Here is a 25,057-nt window from a genome sequence, read left to right as displayed (position 1 = left end):
TCTGGTAAGATAGTGTCCCATGATACCTCCCAACTTTTACGTACTATCACAGACTCTGATACCACAGAGAAACTCACTTTCTCTGCTGCAGTTTTAAAAATACCAGCGAAAGTCTCTAGTTAGATGCTCACCTCTGAGCAGTTCAGGAAGTGGAACGGAGGTAATCGTGGGGAATGGAATCATGTAAGAACTTGCATATCCCAAAGTAGCCATGCGACTAGGAATCAGTTTCCAGGAGAAGAGAGGGACAGTACAGAGCAGACAGTTCTATGGTGTATACTGTATGTTAAAATACAAAATTAAGCTAAATTGAAATGCACAGTGGTTCCAGAACAGCATTAAATATTTGGAGTTCTTTTAAACATGGTTGAGAAATCCTTGTTGTATAATACTTTAAATAAAACATCTTTTTAATGTGGTAACTTAAGTCCTGCAATGAGTTTATTAAAATGTGCTTTTTGTTTAGGGTTTGAACTACAGTTCCGATTAGGCCCAACTTTACAGGGAAAAGCAGTTACTGTGTATACAAATTACCCATTTCCTGGAGAAGCGTTTAATCGAGAAAAATTCCGTTCCCTGGAATGGGAAAATCCAACAGAAAGAGAAGATGATTCTGATAAATACTGTAAACTTAATCTTCAACAAGCTGGATCATTTCAGTATTACTTCCTTCAAGGGTAAGTCAGGTGTTCTGTATGTGAAAAAAAGAAGTTAATTTATTCTATAACTTGAAGTTACCTAACTTGTAAAAAGTTACCATATGAACCATGGCAGTGCAATTTTTACAGGGCTTTCCTGAGATGCAAATAGAATATAATCCTTCAGTTTCTAGGAAGTAATTGTAAGCCTCATTACATATTCAAAGTATTACTATTATAAAGTAATGGCATAAAAGCTGTAGTCTTTTCATGCAACCTGATTATAGGATGCTATTTACTTAAGTGCCCTTGTTATTACTGATCTTAGTACACTTATTTTTCCTTAAAACAATATTATTAGATATATATGTATATATTATATTATGCCATTAAGTAAAGATTGGAAAAGGATAAAACATGGCTTTTCTATTGTTCTATTGCAACTTTTTAAATGATTTTATGTGCTTAGAAATATATTTTTAAATGGGACAATTTACTTTCCAATTAGAGTCAGACTATTAGATGAGAATTATTTTTCCTATCATTAATTGAGAAGTTTTTGTTTTGTTTTTTCCTTAGAAATGAGAAAAGTGGTGGAGGTTACATAGTTGTGGACCCTATTTTACGCGTTGGTGCTGATAATCATGTGTTACCGTTGGACTGTGTTACTCTCCAGACATTTTTAGCCAAGTGTATGGGACCCTTTGATGAATGGGAAAGCAGACTTAGGGTTGCAAAAGAATCAGGTAATGTCAGCTTTCTTTCTTTTCTTCTTTTTTTTTTTGTGGTACGCGGGCCTCTCACTGTTGTGGCCTCTCCCGTTGCGGAGCACAGGCTCCGGACGCGCAGGCTCAGTGGCCATGGCTCACGGGCCTAGCTGCTCCGCGGCATGTGGGATCTTTCCGGACCGGGGCACGAACCTGTGTCCCCTGCATCGGCAGGCGGACTCTCAACTACTGGGCCACGAGGGAAGTCCCTTTTCTTCTTCTTTAAAATAAATGTAATTATCTTCTGTGATACAAATTTCAAAGGCTTTCATTCTTTTTATTTCATTCCTTAGTACATTTAGTAACATAAATAGAACTGTATGAAATTTTGCTTCTTGACCGTTTTTAACCTACAAAAATGGCAAATTTTATGGTTCAACTGAATAAATTAAGGAACTCTATGATAAAATAAGATTATTATTGTTTCTAAGACTTTACTTTGACATATAAAAATTAGTAAGCTACCAGAATGTGTTGGAAAATATATTATCATGGACTTCCCTGGTGGCACAGTGGTTAAGAATCCGCCTGCCAATGCAGGGGACATGGGTTTGAGCCCTGGTCCAGGAAGATGCCACATGTGCAGCAACTAAGCCCCTGCGCCACAACTACTGAGCCTGCGCCCTAGAGACCGTGAGCCACAACTACTGAGCCCGCGTGCCACAACTACTGAAGCCTGTGCTCCTAGAGCCTGTGCTCCTCAACAAGAGAAGCCACCATAATGAGAATCCCTCACACTGCAATGAAGAGCAGCCCCCGCTCGCCGCAACTAGGGAAAGCCCTCGCACAGCAGTGAAGACCCAACGCAGCCATAAATAAACAAATAAAATATATTATCATTATATATAATTTTAATTCAACAAGCCTTGATTAATGGTCTTCCATGTGGAAGTCGTGCTGCCATACATACCAAGAGTAAAATGAAACTTAAGGTGTATTTTACTCTTAAGTAAAGGGTAATGTTAATTTTCTACTTTCGACTTGAACGTAGAGTGAAGAAAGAAATGAGAACTTCACTGACATAACTAAAACAGAATACAAGTATTATGGAACATTAAAACTAGGAGAAAGATGTACTGATATACTTGCATAGGATATATTTTCTACATATAAATATATCAATTCAAGAAATATAAATTGAACCCCTAATAGTAACTAGGCATTGTGTGTGATTTTCTTCAAATACATCATCTCATTATCCCTATCTTGCATATGAGGACACTGATAATCCTGAAAGATTTAAGTAGACTTGCTTGAAGTCACTTGTGGTATAGCTAGGATTTAAACCCAAGTCTTTAACCCCTTCTCTGGTAGCATGGTTGCCTTGCCATTTAGAATTACTTATGGAAGTTTAACCTTACATTTTGCTTAGTTTTAGGTATATTTTTTCTTATAGAGGTCTTTGTTTATTTTCTTGTGTTGCAGGCTACAACATGATTCATTTTACCCCATTGCAGACTCTTGGACTATCTAGGTCATGCTATTCCCTTGCTGATCAGTTAGAATTAAATCCTGATTTTTCAAGACCTAATAAAAAGTACACCTGGACTGATGTTGGACAGCTAGTGGAAAAATTGAAAAAGGAATGGAATATTCTTTGTATTACTGATGTTGTCTACAATCATACTGGTATGAGCTTCATTAACTACTTCTATTAATTTTAATGAGAATATTATATTCTAATTATTTCATTCCTTGCTGTTTTATATAACATAAATTTTGAAAACACAAGTGATGATTAGGTGTCCTTCAATTTAAAAATCACTTTATACAGTACCAATTTTTTTCTTTCAAAGAAAACAGTGTTAGTTGAAGATATAATCAATATGTAAGTATTTTACATGTGATGATTATTAAAACAGGAGTGTGATCATAGAAAAGACCACATATTTCAATTTACAGTATTAATACTTTACAGACCAACTAATGAATCCTATATAACCATAGCTCTGGTACTATAGCATATATTTGAAAAAACTGAATGGTGTTATTTGAAGAGAAAATTATTGGTAAATTCTTAGAACTTAAATTTGAAAATTATATCTTTTACATGTTAAAAGATATTACTAAAGTTAACTAGTTTTGGCTCCCAGGATTTCTTACCAGTAAACAATTCTATAAAAATGTATCAGAGATTTCCAGATGCTGATCCTCAGGAAATGACTGCTTCCATCAACTATCAGAGTAACTGGGTCTGGAGAAGCCTCTGGCCCTGATCAGCTTTCAGTTTAACCCAGTGTACCTTGCAGAGGCTCTTTTCTGTTTGCCATGATGTAGAAAAGTCAGGAAACCACTGATTTACATATGTAAACAACAGGAATTCCAGGTGGTACAAAAAATTTAACAACAACAACAAAAATCTCTGGTGTGTGTGTCATAAAACTGTTTTCCAGGTAACCATAGGAACCATGAAGATGTTCAAAAGCTCAAAGATTTGGTTCATCAATATAGATAATAATCTCTAATGATAATAATAAGCAATCAAAGTTAGGCAAAGAAATAGGAACATTCTAAAATTTGTTGTTTCTGCATGCACCTGGAAACTAAGCATCAGGGTCCACAGTGAAAACTGCCTAATGTCTAAGAATTCAGTATTCTTCGCTTGAAAATTTGACGTTATTGATAATTACTTTGACATCTTTAATACTATTCACATCAAATTTATCAAACCACATAATGGCAGCATACGAATTATGATATGGCTTAGGCAGCTGTAACTAAAAGACAAAAATATAGTGACTTAAGATTTAAATTATACTTATTTCTTATAAAAGATTAAGTAGGCATTCCAAGACTGGTGTGGTAGCCAACCCATGATAGGGAACTAAGTTCTTTCTCTCATGCTTCTGTACTGTCTCCAGCACTTTGCTTCCATCTCTTAATCAAATATGGCCCCTCCAGTTCCTTATATCACCTCTACCCAGTGGCAATGAGGAAAGGGAAGTAATGTCTTTTAAGGGCATGATCTGGGATATATATCCCTTCTGCTCACATTGCACCAGATGGGATTTTGTCTCTTGTCACACCTAGCTATAAAGGAGCTTGCAGTGTAGTATTTTGTTTGTCAGCCATGTCTGTCACTGAACCTTGAGAGTTCTGTTACTAAAGGAACAAAGGGAGTATAAGGTTTGGAGTACAGTCACAGACTCTGTCAGAGACTGTATTTTCTAAAGCATTTGAGAGATTCTGTGTAATGTAAAAGAAGTGAATGTTGCTTCCACCTTGCATGGAAAGTGTTGTGTATCACGATGTCCTTTCTATGAAATAGGTTTTCATTAAAAAGTTACTATCCGGGGAAAGTCAACTTCCAGAATGGCACTGTTAAGGGCTTCACAGACCCTCTACCCTGCAAAACAGCTATAACTGATGAAAATTATTTTTAAGAAACTAAAGTCTCCGAAAATTGTCCTAAGGGCATTCAGCATATGGAGAGACATTTATTCAAGAATATGTACTAAACCTCAGAAAGAATAGTGAGAGTCTGTGACATCTGAACCACAACCTGCTCCTCCCTCCCTACACTTCCGCAGTCAGAGTGATGATAGGTCTGTTCCTAGCACGTGCTGCCAAGGACACCAGGCTCCCTTTATCCCTGGCTTCCAGTCTAGGGCTGTGGTTGAAAGGGGCAGGCTTCCAGCTTTTCTCATTCCCCCCTTTCAGCACAATGTTATGGAAACTATTCTAGGCAAGAGCAGATGAGAGGCCTGGGGCTCCCTTCCTCCACCCAGCCCCCACTCAGAGAGAGAAAGTTCTACTTCATGCATGGCAGGTCAAGAATACTGGACCCTTGCCCCAGCTTGCTTGTGGGGTCGGGGTTCCTGGAGAGGAAAGCCAAGAAAACCAGAGGCTCCTATCCCTGCCACCACTGGTGGAGCAGTGACACAGGTGTTCTGCCCCTGGGAAGAGATGTGCAGTAAGAACAGAGTAAGAATGGAACTGACTTTATTTGGTACATAGCATGGGAAAGTTCAAGCCTGTGAGCACTGTTGAAAACAATGGAGACTTTGGTGGTAAACAATCCAAAGGAGGCTGGTATCTTCATGAGAGCAGCATGCTAAACCATTGGCCAGCTACTGGTCTAACAGAGAGAACCAGGGAAAGAGACAGCTAACAAGAGCCTTCTTGGGGTCAGAACAAGCCTCAAAGACAGGCCTCAAGGACTACCCATGCCAAGGGACCCAAATTTAATTGGATCATATTGCGGTGCAATTTATGCTCCAGAATATTATCAAAAATAATAGCACAGTCAGCCTGAGTAACAGCTCAGGAGAGAAATAGCTGAGTGTGATACCAACAGAAGCAGACAGCTTAACAGATTTCAGGGAAAAAGACACTTAAGAGAGCCCTGCTAAAAACTACCATCACCCCAAGCTGACTACCCATGGCCAAGGCTGCACCCTCTGAGTCACAACATCAGAGTCTGCACACTGTGGGGGAAATAGACTTCCCTAAAATAGTCCAGGCAAACCAGCAACCAAAAAAGACCTGGAGGGGATGGGATCAGTATCCAGAATTGCTACAATATATTATCTAAATCACCAATACTCAACAAAAAATTGAGACATGTAAAGAAACAGCAAAGTGTGGCCCTTATGCAAGAAAAAAACAGGCAACAGAAATCACCTTTGAGAAGGCCTAGATGTCAAACTTGAAATAGACTTTAAAGCAAGTATTATAAATGTATTTAAAGAATTAAAGGAAACCAAATTAAAGCCGTAAAAGAAGATATTATGATGATAGCCCATCAAAGAGGGAATATCATAAATAGATAGAAATTTTTAAAAAGAGCCAAATGAGAATTCTGGAGTTGAAAAGTAAATAACCAAAATGAGAAATTTCACTAGAGCTGTTCAGCAGTATGTTTGAGTTGAAAGAAGAAAGCGTTAGTGAACAGTGACTATGCAATCTAAAGAACAGAGAGAAAAAAAATAAAAATGAACAGAGTTTCAGTGAAATGTGGGACATGGAAACACCAGAAGGAGAGGAAAGAATGGAAAAAAAATACTTGAAGAAATAATGGCTGAAAACCTCCCAACCTCCAACATTAATTTACACATCCTAAAACTCAGGGACCTCCAGATAACATAAACAAAAGAGAGCTACACTCAGACACATCATAGTAAAAATTTTGAAAGCCAAAGATTTAGGGAATCTTGAAAGTAATGTCTTGAAAGGCAGAGATTATCAGAGTCAATTAAAAAATAAATAAATGAAACAAGATCCAAATATATGCTGTCTACATGCCACACACTTTAAATTCAAAGATACAGGTAGGTTGACAGTAAAAGGATGGACAAAGATAAACCTGAACTGGTTAGTTTAGGAGTTCCCTCTCTGACTGCTGTGGAGATGGCTCAGCCTTGGGCATACACCAGGTCTTCCAGACTGCCAGAGGTGAATGGGATTTCTTTTTAAGGCTGGCTTCCTAGAAGTCACCCTGGGTCAGAGTGTACTTCATTGTTCACTTGGTGTGCCTGCCTCTCCCAGAATGAAACTAACCCCAGACTGGGAGGTAAGGGGAGAGGGCATCTCCCATCTTGGCCACACCTGCCTGGAGTAGAGCACTGGGGTAGAACTTCCATAACACGTGGTTGGTCGAGTGGGATAAGGGAGCAGGTTGTGGTTCAAATGCCACAGACTCTTGCTATTCTTACTAAGAATTAGTAGGTTTTCTTGAATAAATGTTTCTCCATGTGCCAGATGCACTTAGGACAATTTCCAGAGTCTTTCTTTACTGTGCTACTCTGGAAGTCCATCTTTCATTTTTAATTTTGATTAGTATTAAGACATAGTTTGGAGTTTAACTCCTCTTTCATATAGAATGAGAAAAAATACTTTTATTACCTAATGTTTAGAATTCTTTCATTTTACACTTGATTTTGTTTCATAAAATTGAGATAAGAAACAAAGTTTCAGTATTTTACCATGTAAAAAGTTGGGGTTGCCTTAGTATTTACTCTTAATAAATGAAAATCCAAATTGGATATAATTATCATGACCTTTTTCTCTTATATAATCTTGAATTTCAGTGACTATGATGATAAATCTTGGGAAAACTATCTTGATTCAAATTTGGAGAATTATCAATTTAACTTTTATTACAACATCTCTGCTTCTTATGTATTCTGTCTATTAAATAAATACTAAATCAATGACTTACTAAATGATTTATCATATAAGTGAAACTAAAAATAATAATGATTTAAAAACTCTGTAAGGATTGTAACGGTTCTCAGCTGAGTGAACAAGGCACGACCACATTCATCTCAGCCATAGAGCAAAATGGTTAGACTGCAGATTCCGAAGAGACTTGCCCAGTTCTTTTCCTGGCTGTGTGACTTTTGCTGAGGTACTTGTCTCAGTCTCTCATCTGTCAAAGGAACATAATAGTGTGTCCTATATCATTTGGAAGGGCATGAGGGTTAATAAATTAATGCACTTAACAGTTCCTGGCATATGGTAGGTATTGAATAATTGTTACTACTTTCATGTACATTAACCACTCCTGAGCATGAATTTACAGGGCATCAGTCCATTTTAAAGGTGAAGCAAAATGTGTCTAGCTTTTATTTGTTTATTAATAAATTAAAACAAATTATCTCCAATGTTGTAAACACTTGAAATACCTTACAAAACTCCTGATTCTGATTCTGAACTTACTGATACAAATGGGTAATAAGATACAAGCTATACCCTTGTTCTTTGAGTATATTTTTTTTAGCAGTTTCTCAGCCTCACTTTTATCAGTTTTATTGAAACTATATATCTTATTAACCTTTCAAGATTAACTATACAAAGAGGTTGCCTATGAGAGAACTGAGTTTTCTTCCATCAGGATTGTCTAAGCAAAATTAAAAACAAAAACAAACAAACAAAAAAACCCTTTCTAGAATGAAGGCTCCATGAGCACCTGAACCTTTCTCCCTTATTTGCTACAGAATATCTAGCTCTCAGAACAGTGCCTGGGATAAATGACACTTTCAGTATAGATATATGTGGACCTATGAATGGATTTTGAGTTAACATGCTGTCCCCAGGCAGTGCTATCATCACATGCTTGGGTAGATGTTCCTGGGCCTCAGCTGGAGTCTGGGCCAGTTTGAGACATGTACTGAGAAGAGTGGGTGTGATGAGGAAGGGCATATTCAAGGAAAGAGAAGGACTAAAATGTAGCAAACCTCCCTCCAGGGTTTAGGGGAGATGAGAAGGAAAAGAGAGGGCACAAAAGAGAGAAGCAACAATTTAAGGCAACCAAGATAATGACACCTTTTGTAAATCAAGGAAGAGGTCTTTTGTAAATCAAGGAAGAGGTCTTTTGTAAATCAAGGAAGGACTAATCAGTAATGACAAATGTTGCAGAGCTTGAAAGTGATGAAAATGAGAAAGTAGGGCTTCCCTGGTGGCACAGTAGTTGAGAGTCAGCCTGCCGATGCAGGGAACACGGGTTCGTGCCCCGGTCCGGGAAGATCCAACATGCCGCGGAGCAGCTGGGCCCGTGAGCCATGGCCGCTGGGCCTGCGCGTCCGGAGCCTGTGCTCCGCAAAGGGAGAAGCCACAACAGTGAGAGGCCCGCGTACCGCAAAAAAAAAAAAAAAAAAAAAAAAAAAGAAAATGAGTAACACTAAACTTCATGATTAGGAGTCTGGAGTAATCTCGGTGGAACACTGGCTGTAGAAGCAGGTTGTAGTGGGAGAAGGAATGAGAGTGTGGGGAGAAAGTGGAAGCGGTAGATACAGGTTGGATATTCAAGACGTTTGGTCTCGATACTAATAGACCCTGCAGAACTTAGAGAAATAACTGCGTTTAGATAAGGTGTGTGTTTGTATTCTTAGCTTTGGGGAGATACAGGCATATTTAAAGATTTAGAGGAAGGAATCTCACCTTCCTCCCCACCTCAAAAGAAAAAAAAACCCACAGGAATACATGATATGTAGGAGAAAAAGATATAAATGACATTTTGCGTTCTAAGGATAGGTAAGAGACAGAACCTAGAGCTTAGGTGGGGCGGAAGGAGGGCCCTGTCACTCAGGAGACCAGAAGTAAAAAGGAGAAGCTCCTGGGGAAAGTAAATGTCAGGGGGCTCTTCTGCCCAAGAACCTAACAACCAGACACTGAAAAGCCTAAACTAGAGTTGAAGATAGAGGTAACTTTCTGCTTTAATGAGGCCAGAGAACTTGAAGTCAGGGCAAAAGCCCAGTCTGCCTTAAAGGAAAAGATGTCCTTTAGGTTTAGAAGGAGCATTCCAAAATATAGTTCACCCAAGGACCATAAAAAGAGGCCAAGGACAAGACCCTTCTTAACTCCCACTGCAATAGTAAACAATTTATACAATGGCATTAATAAATGTGTTGAACCTATTTACTATCAATTGAAAACTCTTACAACAGAAAAGAAAAATGTATGGTGAAATAGATGATAGGATACCACAACCAAAAAATTGTTTTCATACTACAATATCATTATAAAATATTGATATCTAATATATAAGAAAATGAGTGATAGATGTTGATATTTTATTTTACCTTTAAACTTAACTTCAGTTTGATTACATGATATTGCTTTATGTTTCCTTTTTCTTTAAGCTGCTAAAAGTAGATGGCTCCAGGAACATCCAGAAAGTGCATATAACCTTGTGAATTCCCCACACTTAAAACCTGCCTGGGTCTTAGACAGAGCACTTTGGCATTTATCCTGTGACGTTGCAGAAGGGAAATACAAAGAAAGAGGAGTAGCTGCTTTGATTGAAAATGATCATCAAATGAATGTCAGTATGTATAGAGGAATAGCACACTAAAACAATAGCAGAATTTCTAAAGTGTAAAGTAAATGTGTGGTTGAAAATCATTTAGAACCTGTCTTTTAATATGCTGAATAATGTTTAGTAAAAAGATTTTAAATGTGTATATTTTAACTATTGATATTTTTCAGTGCATTCGAAAAATAATTTGGGAGGATATTTTCCCAAAGATCCATCTCTGGGAATTTTTCCAAGTAGATGTTGACAAAGCAGTTGAGCAATTTAGAGGACTTCTTACACAAGGTACAGGATATACACTAGAATGTTTCTATCGATTTTAAGAAATTTAGTATTACTCTTGAAGCGGTAACTCTTCTCTTGGTTAACACATTATTAAATCTGTTATTATTATATGATATTTGTATTGTTTTTGATGCTCTAAAACTATGATTCTGGAAGCTATCTTAGAGTTAGCAGAGATATCTAAAGGGCATGTCATAATACATAATTATTTCCCTTGGGGACTGTTTCTTACATTGATTCCTTAGCACAGTGCTCAGAATACCGTAGAGCTCAATATGTATTTGTTAAATGCATGAATGGCAGGTAAGTAGAGCAGAGTTTTTCAGCTGCCAAAGACTCAAAACAGGCTTTGAAACTGAGAGATGTAAGTCTTCTGTTGGCTAACGTAGGAATCTTAACTGAGGTAGAGTGGCTTCTAGCTGATGGCGCCTACCATTAAGGCTACCTAACCACTAGTGAGACTGACTCAGGTACTAGCCAGTAGCAAAGATAAAGAAACAGATCTTCAGTTAAGGACATAATTAACCTTAAGAAGTTAATCATTGTGTCCCTGACAAAGTAGGATAGAAAAAATCATGCTGAAAGAGAAATTAGGGTTTTTAGGAGGCAAATTAGAAAAACTATAAAGAATGTATCTACAATTAGTATAGGACAACCTAACAGCAAGGATCTTGATGGCTAGAAATCCTCTTCCTCATCCAGAAACTAGAGGTTGCGTAGGGCCCAGAAATACTGCCTTCAAAGTAGAAATCAGTATGACCTGAGGCCCAGGAAGCTTAGGGTCAGATTTACCCTCACAACTTTCACAATTGTGTAACATCTTAATATATGAATTTTTTATATTAACTTTCCTTCATGTTTTATTTTACTGAAGAGCCTCCATCTTCCCTTCCCTCTGATGTTGATAAGCTGTATTATTTATTTGCAATAATGTGCAAAAATATAATAAATGGAATGTGTGAGTTCCTCTCCCCCAAAACCTACTTACTAGAAGGAACTATCAGTTAATAGTTTCTTGTGTTTCTTTTCAGACTCTTTTTGAAAGAAATTCCAATTTTATCTAATTAGATATATATAAATTATTTTCATAAGTTTTATATTTATATCTATTTTATACACACACAAATAAAACTATAGCATATGGATTGTTTAACAACTTGTTATTTTAGTTGACAGCATGATCTTATTACAGCTAATTATTTCTTTTAACCTCTAGATAGAATACACTGTTTTAAAGTACTTGAATTTCTTTAGCCTTTTAGATAGATTATTTGAAGTTCATTCCTCATTCATTCAATACGTATTTATTGAATCAACTGTTATGTGAAAGGCACTCTTCCAGGCATGAGGATTCAATGGTGAACATAATAGCAAGCCCTTGCCCTAGGAGAATTTATATTCTTATGAATAGTACTATAGAAAATATATCCTTGTACATGTTATCTTTACTTGCTATGTGAGTAAATCTGTAGGACAAATTGTTAGACATAGAATTCATGGGTCAAATGGTATACAGATTTCATGATAAATTTATTATAGATATTGTCACATTGCTTTTTAACACAAGTTGTACCAGTTTACATTATCACTAACTATACCATCAGCAACGTTAGATACCATTAATCTTTATAATCTTTGTCAATAAGGGAATATATTCATTATTTTAATTTACATTTCTTTGCTTATTAGTGAAATATCTTTTCACATGTTAATTAGCCATTTATAGTTCTTCCATTAATTCCCTGTTAATGTTCTTTCCCTATTTTTCTACTGGGTTGTTTGTCTTTTTCATATTGACTTATTATTCTTTGTGATTCCTTATTATAGTGGCCTCAAATATATCCTCCTAGTATGCTGTTGATCTTTTAACTCTTGTTTATGGTGGTTTTTTTCCCCAGTGTAACCAAATTTGTTGATCTTTTCTTTTATGGCTTCTGATTTCACATTGTGCCTAGACCTTCGAACAGCAATCTATGTTTTCTGCTGATAATCTTATTTATATTTTACTTTTAAATATTTAGTACACCTGGAATTTATATAAAGAAGATATTTAACTTTATTCTTATTTTTAAAAATGATATTGAGTTGATAATCCATCCTTTTATACTGATTTGGGGTACCACCATAATACTTCATAATGTATAATCATACACTAAATACACATGGACCTGTTAGCTGTGCTCTTCCAGTGATCTGTCTTTTAGTCTACCAGTACTAAAGACTGTTTTATAATGTACACTGATTGTGTAGCTTTTTCTCTTTTTTAAACACTTCTGGCATTTTTCATGTATGTTACTCATCTAGATTAACCTCAGAAACTACATATTAAAATCTATTTAATTTTTATCTTAGTTTGTTTGGGCCTTTATAATCCATTGCAAAATCTTTTTAGAATAAGGCAGGTATTAATTAATATAAAATCAAACACAGTGGAGGCAATCCTGCACCAATACCTGATTTATTAGGAACAAGTTCCAGAAGAAGAGTGAAAATTCCCCCCACAAAATGTTTATTTACTTTTTTCATTTTTTATTATGATGTAAGAATATGCTTGTTGATGAAAAGGAAAACAGTATAAAAACAAACCTGTGTGCTTCTTTCAGAGAAAGTCAGGTTGTTAATAGGACTTACTTTTTAGAATAGAAAGCAATCTTTGAGGAAAAAAAAGTCCTAATGTTAATGTATTTGGTACCACCTGTGAAGAAAATTTGTACCATCAACATCATTAATGCCCTAAAGAATGTATAGAATAACTGAATGCCAGCTGAGGTAGAAAGATGGGACTGAGGTTGAACTGGTAGGAATTGCTGTGTTTTTCTTTTATAGTGTTTTTGGGATTTTTTTCCTCAATCAATCAGTCAGTCTCTCTCTCTCTCTCTCTGTCTCTCTCTGTCTTTCCTTCCGTGTGTGTGTGTGTGTGTGTGTGTGTGTGCGTGCGCGCACGTGTGTGTTAGATGGTGTGCAGGAGGATGGACAGGGAGTTAGGAAGGATGCTTATGAAATAAACATATGTTTTATTTTCCAAGAAAAAACTATAAGCTAAAAATTTGAAATTAGTAACAGTTATAATCTCCTTATGCATATCTGCATTTAAGATATAATATTTTCCTTCTTTCAGAAAATAGGAAAACAACAAAGCCTGATCCAAAACAACACCTTAAGATTATTCAGGATCCTGAATACAGACGATTTGGCTGTACTGTAGATATGAACGTTGCACTAGCAACTTTCATACCACATGAGTATGTTTTATATTTTACTACACATTAAAGAGTAATATTACTTGTAAACCTTTATGGATAGTATTATTTTCATGCTGTTGTTAAAAGCCTGAGTATAAAATGAAATAAAGTAATTCACCATAAGTCTACTACTTCAAATGCATGACATTTCCCCTCTTGTCTGTGTGCTGGTCCGTATTCCTATTCATAAATGTAAAAATGTATACAGTTGGAAAACTTCTTCAGCCATAATTAAGATCCTGATGAATATATTTAAAGTTTCTATGACCATTATTAGAAAATTTTTAAATGTAGAATTTGTAAAACCATTAAATAATGTTTGTATTGCTTTATCTGCTTCAAGTAATGGACCAGCCGCAATTAACGAATGCTGCAGTTGGTTCCAGAAGAGAATTGAGGAATTAAATTCAGAGAAGCATCAACTCGTGAACTATCATCAGGAACAGGTTTTACCTACTTCTTTTGAACTGCTGTTTTCTTTGAGTGTTAATACTGTTTTTTGTTGTTGTCATTGATGTAATATAATTTCACATTTTCTAGGCAGTTAATTGCCTTTTGGAAAATGTGTTTTATGAACGACTGGCTGGCTATGGTCCTAAACTAGGACCTGTCACTAGAGAACATCCTTTGGTTACCAGGTATTCCATTTTTGTTTTCTTCTCATTAAAGGTTAAAGATTGAAAATTGTATTAAACTCTTCAAATTAACCTAAATGTTTCCTCTAATGTGTGACTCAGTACATTTCTTAAATTGAGATAGAAGTTTTGATCTGGTAACTAAACTTAATATTACTTAATTTTGTTAGGCAAATCTTTACTTAGAGAAACTATCATTATTATGAACCAATTTATAATCATTTACATTCATGTTTCTGGAGGACTGCATACTTACTAATAAATTCAACGTTAATCAAATTAAGCAAGCATTTAGCTCCTTATACTTTAAGTAATGTACAGCATAGATTAGGCAACTGAAGTGTAGTAAAAACCTTTGCAAAATAATGTCAATACCTCAGTGATTTTCTTAGTAATTTTATGAGATTTTTTAAGTTATTATTTAGAATGTTAATCAGGTATGCTATAATACTAACTCAGTTTCTCAAATCTACTAGGTTTACTCAAAATGTCTACTGATGATTTTTTTACTTATATTGCAGTTTATTTCCCATAAATGGTGTCAAACTACTCTTTTCTATTCTATTCACTAGGGTAGAAGTTTAATTTTAATAGTGCTAATTCACATTCTCTCCAAGGAGTTTCTCTGTATGGATTTCATACTTGATTGTATCTCCCTAGATATTTTACTTTCCCTTTTGAAGAAACGTCCCTCTCCACAGAAGAATCTATGATTCATGTCCCAAATAAAGCTTGTTTTCTGATGGCACATAATGGATGGGTAATGGGAGATGATCCCCTTCGAAACTTTGCTGAACCAGGTATATCATTTTTTTTAACTTCTCTATGGATAGGGAAATAGAAGTTCGTGGCAAGCTCAAAATATAAATTGTTTATTGATTTTTCCCCCCAGTATGCTAGTGTTTTTAAAACTATTTCATTACAGATGCCAGAGGTGCATACAGTTTGAGAGAGAAGAGAAGGGATTGACAGGATGGGATTCACCCTGTTCTTTTCCCTCCTTTCCCTTTCTACCCCTTATCTCCTCAAACAGAATAGCTTTTATATATCTATTTTATATTGTGGTTCTGCCTAAGAGTTTATTTGGGCAACAATTTATTGCATTTTTGAAGACGTTTGAAACCTCCATTATTACAACTATTTACTATAAGAGATATTTTCACTCATTAGCCAGAGGAGTATTTAAGGTATTTGAGTGGCTGTTAAACTAGAAACCAGTTGTTTTTAGGTTCCCTCTCACTTAATACTAGCATCTTATTTTTCTACAGCTATTTCATTGCCAGGAAGAATTTTGCAGGGGACCTATCAGTATATTTCTTTTTTAACATTTTAGAATTATAAGCCTGTTTTAATGACATTAAATTTAATTCAGAAATCTCATTTAAAAAAAAAAAGAGTGTATCTTTGGATTTAAGTATCTCTGCCCTCTCCTTTCTAACCATTCTAAATGGAAAAAGACATTCTGCTCTACACCATGGATTTAATGTAACCTATTGCCAAAAATTGGTAGCAAGGTGGGGATGGAGCTTTAAATGTTTTTGGTAGAACTATAGCTTTAAAGGCCTACTATTATTGTTTTCCTTCAGGAAGTAACTTAAATTTTTTCCATTTTTAGAAGAGACCATAAGGTACAATTTTAGCAAAATAGATATGAGATCCAAATTACCATTAACTTTTTTTTTCAAATTACTATTAACTTTAAAAAATTTTATCCCATGCCATTTTAGATGTAATTTTAACCTATATATGGTTTGTGTTAGAAATAGTAAATGTGTTTTAAAAACAAGTTTTTCCTTGAAGTAAATGTTTTCATTTTGTTTCTCAAACCGTTGAAAGCAGGCTCCTTTCTTAACAGGTTCAGATGTTTATCTAAGGAGAGAACTTATTTGCTGGGGAGACAGTGTTAAATTACGCTATGGGAAAAAACCAGAGGACTGTCCTTATCTCTGGGCACACATGAAAAAATACACTGAAATAACTGCGACTTATTTCCAGGGAATCCGTCTTGATAACTGTCACTCAACACCTCTTCATGTAGCCGAGGTACAGAAAAACAATTCATCTACATTAAGAAAAGAAATTCAGTATTCTCTCCTAGCTTTCCTTAAATAGAGTATACAAATATATGTTTCCTTTTGCTAGTTGGATACCAACATTGATTTGGTGGTAGTATTTAACACTTGCATAATTTGCATAATTCTGACAATTTTTTGATGCAGCTGTTATGGAGTACTGGGCTATAAAATGTTTGAGTTAATATTTTTATTTTAAGTTAGGGAAGTACATTATATTGTCTCTGATAATACACACACAACCCTATGCTGTATATATATTATTAAAATATTATTCATATTTTAATATTAATATTTCAACAGAATTAATCTTATTAATATTTTAATATATAAATATTAATTTGTCTTATTCTTGTTATTTTTAGGTTGCTTTCAATACATTAGTAGCCACTGTGAAGTTGAATAGCTTATTTCATATTATAGTGATTATTTAAACCCTAATATTACAGCATATTGAAACTATCTTAGCCTCATTGATTCAATTTTTATTAATTGTTTATAAAAATGTAAATGTAAACATAAAAGTTTTCTATTCCTCTTTGGGTTTTTTACAGTAACAAGCAATGCCAACACTTACAGCATTATCTTTTACATTTACAGCTTTGTAAACACTTCAGATTTTCATTCTGTTTATAAGGTCTTTGATAGTTTTCTAGTCACAAGTTAGTGTTCTTTGGAAATGTGTGCTTATCTGAAAAACATCTATTTCTGTACTTTTAAAGCAGTATTATAATGTATATGTTTCAAGTCCTGTGATGAAAAATTGATTTGATTTGGAAGAATTTAATGAACATTAGTTAAGGTGGTAGACGTTTTTTAGCTTTAAAAAATGACAGAGGTTTTTTTGTGTGTGCCTTTATAGCAACATCAAAAAAAATACACTTTTAAGATTTTTATAACATTATGGCAAAAGTTAGAATATTAAAATTTAATTTGCTTAATTTTAAGTTACATAATCCTCTAGGATCTTACTTGATAGAATTTCAAGTATTTTATTAGTCTGTGGAAATGTTATTATGTTAAAAAAAACTTTTTGGAACTGATCTGATTTCTGATTAAGAGTTTTGGGGAATTCCCTGGTGGTCCAGTAGTTAGGACTCAGTGCTTTCACTGCAATGGCCTGAGTTCAGTCCCTGGTCAGGGAACAAAGATACCGCAAGCTGCAGAAGCATGGCAAAAAAAAAAAAGTTTATTATCATCTGTAGGAAAAACTGGCTTCAGTCTGGTCAGACCTAATGTTTGCAATAGCTAAATGATTCACCAGTAGGGAATTTATCATGAATAGCTTAGTCAAGTGCCTGGAAATTAATGGTCTGATTAGAGGTATTAAAAACAAACATAGGGCTTCCCTGGTGGTGCAGTGGTTGAGAGTCCGCCTGCCGATGCAGGGGACACGTGTTCGTGCCCCAGTCCGGGAAGATCCCACATGTCACGGAGCGGCTGGGCCCGTGAGCCATGGCTGCTGAGCCTGCGCGTCCGGAGCCTGTGCTCCGCAACAGGAGAGGCCACAACAGTGAGAGGCCCGCGTACCGAAAAAAAAACATAAAACGGGGGGAAATCCTAGCAGAACTGCAGTGTTATGGTTTACATTTTTTAATGTGACACTAACATTTTTCTTCTTCCTTTTTTCCTCCCCCTTGTGTCCCTATATCTGCAAAATCTAATCTTCCTTTTTAACTGTTATATTGTCTTTATAAATTCTTGTTTCCTATGTGTATTGGTCTGTTTTATATTTTCTTACATATGCACAATTACTTTATTTGGAAATTCTTCTTGAATTTCCATTTTGTCTTGCTACATGATATTTTCTTTTGTCAAATCCATGCCTAATCTTGGCTCCTCTCCTTCCCCTCTTTCTGTTACATTTGTAACTGTGCTTTTTGCAGTACATGTTGGATGCTGCTAGGAAATTGCAACCCAATTTATATGTAGTAGCTGAACTGTTCACAGGAAGTGAAGACCTGGACAATATCTTTGTTACTAGACTGGGCATTAGTTCCTTAATAAGAGGTAGGCTTATTGACAGTGCTTTTCCCATCTAAAGCTTTAGTTTTTGTTTAAGTAGATTAAAAGGCATTTAATAGCTTTATATACAGCATTTAATAATGTTCACCATAGTTACTGTTCTTTTAAATATTCTACTCAGAATTTCCTAGTATAACTTAGTCTGTTTTCATCAGTAAAAATTTCCACTTTGGGGTAAAATATCTCATTTTAACTTGAAAGAGCAGTGGAATGAACTGATGATTCATGAACAAAACCATTTTTTTGGTTGTTGAAAATATACAAATCTGTTTTTCATCTCCTACCTGCCTATATGATATAATCTTTAGATTTTTCTTCATGGATTTTATATAACCAACGTCCTAATAAACAACATATGTTCCCTTTGACCTGCATGAACCATTTCTCTGGTTAAGTTACAGAGAAGACTTTTTTGTCATTTAAACTAATGGACATTTGTTTAAATGTTTAAAGCAGTTTTATTTTTTATAATATTTATGTGGTCTTTTTTTGAAAGTCAGTCATGATACAAAATCTAATCTCTTCTTGGACATTGATAATGAAGATTGTTAAAATATTCTGTAATGCCTTGCAGAGGCAATGAGTGCATGTGACAGTCATGAAGAGGGCAGATTAGTTTACCGATATGGAGGAGAACCTGTTGGATCCTTCGTTCAACCCTGCTTGAGACCTTTAATGCCAGCTATTGCACATGCCCTGTTTATGGATATTACCCATGATAATGAGTGTCCTATTGTGGTAAGCATCTAACGTGTTTCTTGTATTTACTGATTTTGCTAAATGTTTTGATATTTAGTTCCCTACTATTTAGTGGTAGTAATATCCACAAAACTTCAAAATAGTGCCTTCGTGATTGTGATACAAAGGTTTTTGAACGTTTTGTTATTTGTTTTAAAGCAAATGAATGTATCTTATCGAATGTATTTATGCACTTATCCTTTTACTTCATTATGCTGTAGGATGGCACTTTGCATATGAAAGAAAATAAACTTTTGGGTTTTTTTCTTTCTGTTTTTTTTGTTGTTGTTGTTTTCTAGCATAGGTCAGCATATGATGCTCTCCCAAGTTCCACGATTGTTTCTATGGCATGTTGTGCTAGTGGAAGTACTAAGGGCTATGACGAATTAGTGCCTCATCAGGTTTGTTTATGTGTTGTTTCTTAAAATCCACAAGGCCAAAAACTTTGATCATTTTTACCAAAAGTTTTCATTGTAATTAAAATGTACACATGGCTAAGTTTTAATTTTGTTCAGATTTCAGTAGTTTCTGAAGAACGGTTTTACAGTAAGTGGAATCCTGCAGCATCACCATCCAATATCGGTGAAGTTAATTTCCAAAGTGGCATCATTGCGGCCAGGTGTGCCATCAATAAACTTCACCAAGAGCTTGGAGCCAAGGGTTTTATTCAGGCAAGAAACTAAATTTTCTAGGTTTCTTTCTTAAGGTTCAATTTTAGAGTCTTCCCAATTTGAGCACTAATGTGTTTTCTCTTTATTTCTCAGGTGTATGTGGATCAAGTTGATGAAGACATAGTGGCAGTAACGAGACACTCACCTAGTATCCATCAATCAGTTGTATCTGTGTCTAGAACCGCTTTCAGGAATCCCACAACTTCATTTTACAGCAGGGAAGTGCCTCAAATGTGCATCCCTGGTAATGTTATCTAAAAAGTGTTATTGTGATTATATTGTTAAATTGTTAATAATAATAAATATTATTAAATTGTTGTTACATATCATATATATTGTAACACAGTGCAAGTGTAGATGTAGTTGAGAAAAAGAATTAGAAATTGATAGCTTATATTTTTACTACATGGAACAAAACCTGGAAATACTCTCAAATGTTAACATTTTTTGAGTTGTGAAGTGATTTTGTTTTCATCCTAATACATTCCCTTATCTCCTAATTTGTATAAAATGAACATGTATTTCTCCTATACCCAGGAAAATATATATGTATGTTCATGTGTTTGTATATATGTATATACATATATTCATATGTGTGTCCGAGTGTTTTTATGTATGTGTATATACATATTTACATATATAAACCAGAATGGAAAATAGTTTAATATTTAAGGCTCTTTATAATCCATCCTCACCTACCTTCCTGGCCCTGTGTCACTACACTATTTCAACCAAATAGATATTTTCACTGTTCCCCAAGTAGTCTTGCTTCCACTTATTTATGAATTCTTTACATCTTTCAAGGACTAAAGTTTCACCTCCTTTGAGAATCTTTCTCTAAGTGTTCAGTGAACTCTCTCTCCTCTGAACATAAAGTAATTATAGTCTCTCTATATCACTCTGACACTTAGTTATAAAATACATCCTTGAGATATATCCTTAGTATTGCTTGATTTTTTCTAGACATGTGTATTTCATTTCCTTCCTTATTATTATATATAATATATTATGGCATAACATACTCCTGTGCATACAGCAACTGTCCAAGTCTGTTGATTAATTGAGTGAATGAAGATTCTCATAAAAATCATCATATTCTATATTGGTTGCTAGTTGCTAAATATTCATAACTCCCATTTTTAGAAATTATCAACTTGAATAGTTTCAGAGTTAAATGTTTATTACTTTTTTTGACTAGTCACATGTTTATATTCAGTAATCTTATTTGGTTGTTGCTAATATACATATATAGTTTTACATGGCTGCACTCAGTGTATACGGTAGTATCCAGGGGTTTGTTTTTTTTTTGGTCAGTCATCATCCTTAAAACATTTTCCATTTTATCAGTCCACAAAAAATTGTGATTTTCATTATGTTAAATATTTCATATTTTATTATGTTAGTATTCCATTTTTAATATTTTGGGGTATGTTTAGCAGTGTTCTTTAAGATTTGAATATACACTAGGAATAATTCTTTTTCTTTTGAACAATTTTCTTAGTATATATTTCCAGAAGTAGATTTCTGGATCAAAAAGTCTTTCATTGTCAGATTAATGGCTTAAAGTTCAAATTATTTAAATAATAATGTTGCAGTTTTATATATCCTTTGGTCCAGCACTTCTATTCCCAGGTATATATCTGAGAAACTCTTCTGCATTTCCATTAGGAAATATGCACAGAAATATTTATTGTAACATTATTTATAGTAGAGAAAAACAATAACAATGTTAATAAAATGAATGCATTTTGGTATATTCATACAGTGGAATACTATTTGGCATTTGAAATAAATGAGGTAGAGCTAATCTATATTAGCTGAACAAACCTAAAAAATACAGTGTTGTCCAATAGAAAGGAAGTTGCAGAGATGTATATATAACTTGAATCCACTTAAATAAACTTGGACATATGGAGAATAGTATATGTTGCTTAGGTAAAATACATATGTAGCAAAAATGCACAGGATCAATGAACCCCAACCTTCAGGTAGTGATTACCTCTGAAGGGGGAGAAAGGGTACACAGGGACATCAGTTGGATTTGGAATGTTTTCTTAAGTGAGATAGAGAGATCTGGGTGTTTTAAATTTTTCCCTATTTTTTCTGTCTTTGAAATATTCCATTTTTTAAATGTAAGCCTTTCAAGTGATCTACTTTCTCTCCACTCAATATTAGGAAGGTTGTACATTGTTCCCAGAGCTAAGCCATTATTACTTGATGAGATCTCTTTTCAAATAAAGCTTTGTTAATTAAGTTGTGATTTTTTTTTAAAGCATTTTGTAAAAGCTGCATCTTGGGTAGAATTATCTACTTTCAGACTTTTGTTGTTGTTGTTGTTTTGCGGTACGCAGGCCTCTCACTGTTGTGGCCTCTCCCGTTGCGGAGCACAGGCTCCGGACGTGCTCAGCGGCCATGGCTCACGGGCCCAGCCGCTCCGTGGCATGTGGGATCCTCCCAGACCGGGGCACAAACCCGTGTCCCCTGCATTGGCAGGCGGACTCTCAACCACTGCGCCACCAGGGAAGCCCAGAGTGTTATTTTTTTTTTAATTAACTGATATTTCATATTCAACTTTAAGTTAAGTGATTTAAAACCCCTTTACCAATTCTTAATTTCAGATGGTTTAATATGAAATTTTGTTAAAGTTTTTATATATTCCTAGGTAAAATTGAAGAAGTAGTTCTTGAAGCTAGAACTGTTGAGAGAAATACGGAACCTTATAGGAAGGATGCTAATTCAATCAATGGAATGCCAAATATCACAGTAGAAATTAGAGAACATATTCAGGTATTTGGGACTCTCATCCCACTACTGTGTTTAACATTTTAAGGACATTAGAATTATTTATTGAATGGTTTTATATAATTTTTTTCAAGCTTAATGAAAGTAAAATTGTTAAACAAGCTGGAATTACCACCAAAGGACCCAATGAATATATTCAAGAAATAGAATTTGAAAATTTGTCTCCTGGAAGTGTTATTATATTCAGGTATGTTAATTAGAGTTCAAACTGTTAACTTTACTTATATTTAAAGTGTTTTACATATCCTGTTAATTTTTAATAAATTACTCTTAAAAATTAACCATATTTTAATTAATGTTTTCAGAGTTAGTCTTGATCCACATGCACAAGCTGCTGTTGGAATTCTTCGAAATCATCTGACACAGTTCAGTCCTCATTTTATATCTGGGAGTCTTGCTGTTGACAACACAGATCCTATATTAAAAATTCCTTTTGCTTCGTAAGTATGCCTTATGTTATGGAGATTTGCACTTTAATAACTGATAAGTTACCGCAAGCCTGATTTAAGCAGTTTTAAGGGTCCTGTATATCCTTGTTGCTTAAAGGATAGTCTAAGGACCAGGAGTATTTTCATCACTTAGTGTTAACATTTTGTCCTGTTGCTTGTGCCTGTGTATGCATGCATGCTCTCTCACTCATACACTCCCAGATAGATAGATAGATAGATAGATAGACATGTATACATATATACGCTATACATATCTATCTATCTATATATATACATGTCTCTATACACATATACACACAGTTTTTCTGAGCTATTTGAGACTAAGTTGCATACATCATACTTCTTACCACTTCATTTATTTAATGTCAATGCATTATTCTAATATATGGCTATACCATAATTTATTTCATCAGTCTACATTTTTTGGACAGCTGAATTGCTCCCAATTATTCCCTATTATGTATGTCTTTGTACATTCATCTTTGCATAAATCCTTAGTTATTCCTTTACTAATCATGCCCTTGCTATGTGGTACCATATAGTACTAAAGAGTATGGGTTTTGAAATTTAAGGCTGGGTTTAACTCCAGCTTCACCACTGTCAGTATGATCTTGAACAAATTATTTAGACTTTCTTCATCTCAGTTTCCTCATCTGGAAAATGGGGCTTATAATAGTTCCTACCTCTTAAGATTTTGTAAGGATTAAATAGGATAATGCATATAAAGCACTTAACACAATTCATGGCACATAATGAATGCTCAATATATGTTTGATATCATGAGTACTAGGATAATTTCCAGGGTTGGAATTTCTGAGTTAGACTGTCTGTATATATGAGGCTTTTAATACTGCCAAATCCGCTCCAGAAAGATTATATTAATTAATATTTTCAGCTCTATGTAAAAGAGTCTAGTATCGCACATCCTTACTAATACTGAGTATATATTATTGTAATGTAATGTTTAAGAGCATAGAGGATGCGACTAGACTGCTGGGTTTGAGTCTAATTTCAGACTCTTAGCTGTAAGAAGTAAGACCTTGGGCAAGTTACCTAAGAGATATAATTATAGTGACTCGCAGAATAGTGTTTGACACAGGGTGAGTGATCAGTAAGTGTTAGCTATTATTAGTCAAATTGGTAAATATAAAATACTTTAAAATGATAGCTCAATTTATTTTAAATATTAAGCTAGTTTTTTTGTTCATCAGCCATTTGTATTTATTTGGTGATATGTCATTTTACATATTAGCTCATTTTTCTGTTCAATTGTTTTTGAAGAGCTTTTATTAATAAGGGTATTAACTCAATTCAAACCATACTTAGTAGTTACATTCTAAAGAAAAATCTGTGATGAAGCAGTTTTGTGTTTCTATGGAATGTTTGTAAAATGCACATTCCTCATCAGAGCTATTTAGATTATTTGGGGACAAGATCAAGAAATCTACACTTTAATATGCTTTTCAGGTGATTCTTATGCAAGGAGTTCACTGACTACATCTTGAAAAATATTGCACTAGAATGGACTTGGTACTGAGGCTACTGATAGATTTGACTCACTCTTGACTCACAAATTGCAGAGGAAGGGTCAGTCCCAGCTGGGAGGAGGGAGGCTAGCAAAGACAGAGGGAACAAAGCACAGCTGACAATTTTCTAAGCTGAGACAGAACTAGAAGAGAAAGAAGGGAGTACATTCAAGAGGATATGTATTCAGTTATATAAAATGAAATTATATAACTGAGCAGTTAGAAGTACAAGAAAAGAAAGTAGGGTTTCAGTTGCATTCAGGTGTAGTCATCTACACAATCTCACTGCTAACTGGACAAAGGGAAGCCAAGGCGACGATTGTTAAACACTTCCTTCTGCTCATTATCAAGAAACATCTTGGGCTTCCCTGCTGGCGCAGTGGTTGAGAGTCCGCCTGCCGATGCAGGGGACACGGGTTCGTGCCCCGGTCCGGGAAGATCCCACATGCCGC

The 25,057-nt window shown here is 34.9% G+C and overlaps 1 protein-coding gene across 1 annotated transcript in view; it reads left to right on the top strand.

Moving 5' to 3' along the window:
* The window catches only part of AGL (amylo-alpha-1,6-glucosidase and 4-alpha-glucanotransferase), a 77,345-nt gene that overhangs the window by 11,952 nt on the left and 40,336 nt on the right, over positions 1-25,057 (top strand). Inside the window, 18 exon segments of the mRNA XM_028489087.2 lie at positions 467-677; positions 1,218-1,384; positions 2,831-3,034; positions 9,988-10,169; positions 10,334-10,445; positions 13,564-13,687; positions 14,031-14,133; positions 14,228-14,325; positions 14,983-15,122; positions 16,178-16,365; positions 18,281-18,404; positions 18,994-19,157; positions 19,457-19,558; positions 19,673-19,828; positions 19,922-20,072; positions 22,491-22,615; positions 22,705-22,817; positions 22,936-23,070. Of these exon segments, the coding sequence (XP_028344888.1) occupies positions 467-677; positions 1,218-1,384; positions 2,831-3,034; positions 9,988-10,169; positions 10,334-10,445; positions 13,564-13,687; positions 14,031-14,133; positions 14,228-14,325; positions 14,983-15,122; positions 16,178-16,365; positions 18,281-18,404; positions 18,994-19,157; positions 19,457-19,558; positions 19,673-19,828; positions 19,922-20,072; positions 22,491-22,615; positions 22,705-22,817; positions 22,936-23,070 (2,599 nt within the window).

Source organism: Physeter macrocephalus, chromosome 4 (genome assembly GCF_002837175.3).
Source record: "Physeter macrocephalus isolate SW-GA chromosome 4, ASM283717v5, whole genome shotgun sequence".
NCBI classification, from domain to species: domain Eukaryota; kingdom Metazoa; phylum Chordata; class Mammalia; order Artiodactyla; family Physeteridae; genus Physeter; species Physeter macrocephalus.
Note: the sequence above shows the minus strand (reverse complement) of the source record. Positions and strands in the feature narration are given on the sequence as shown.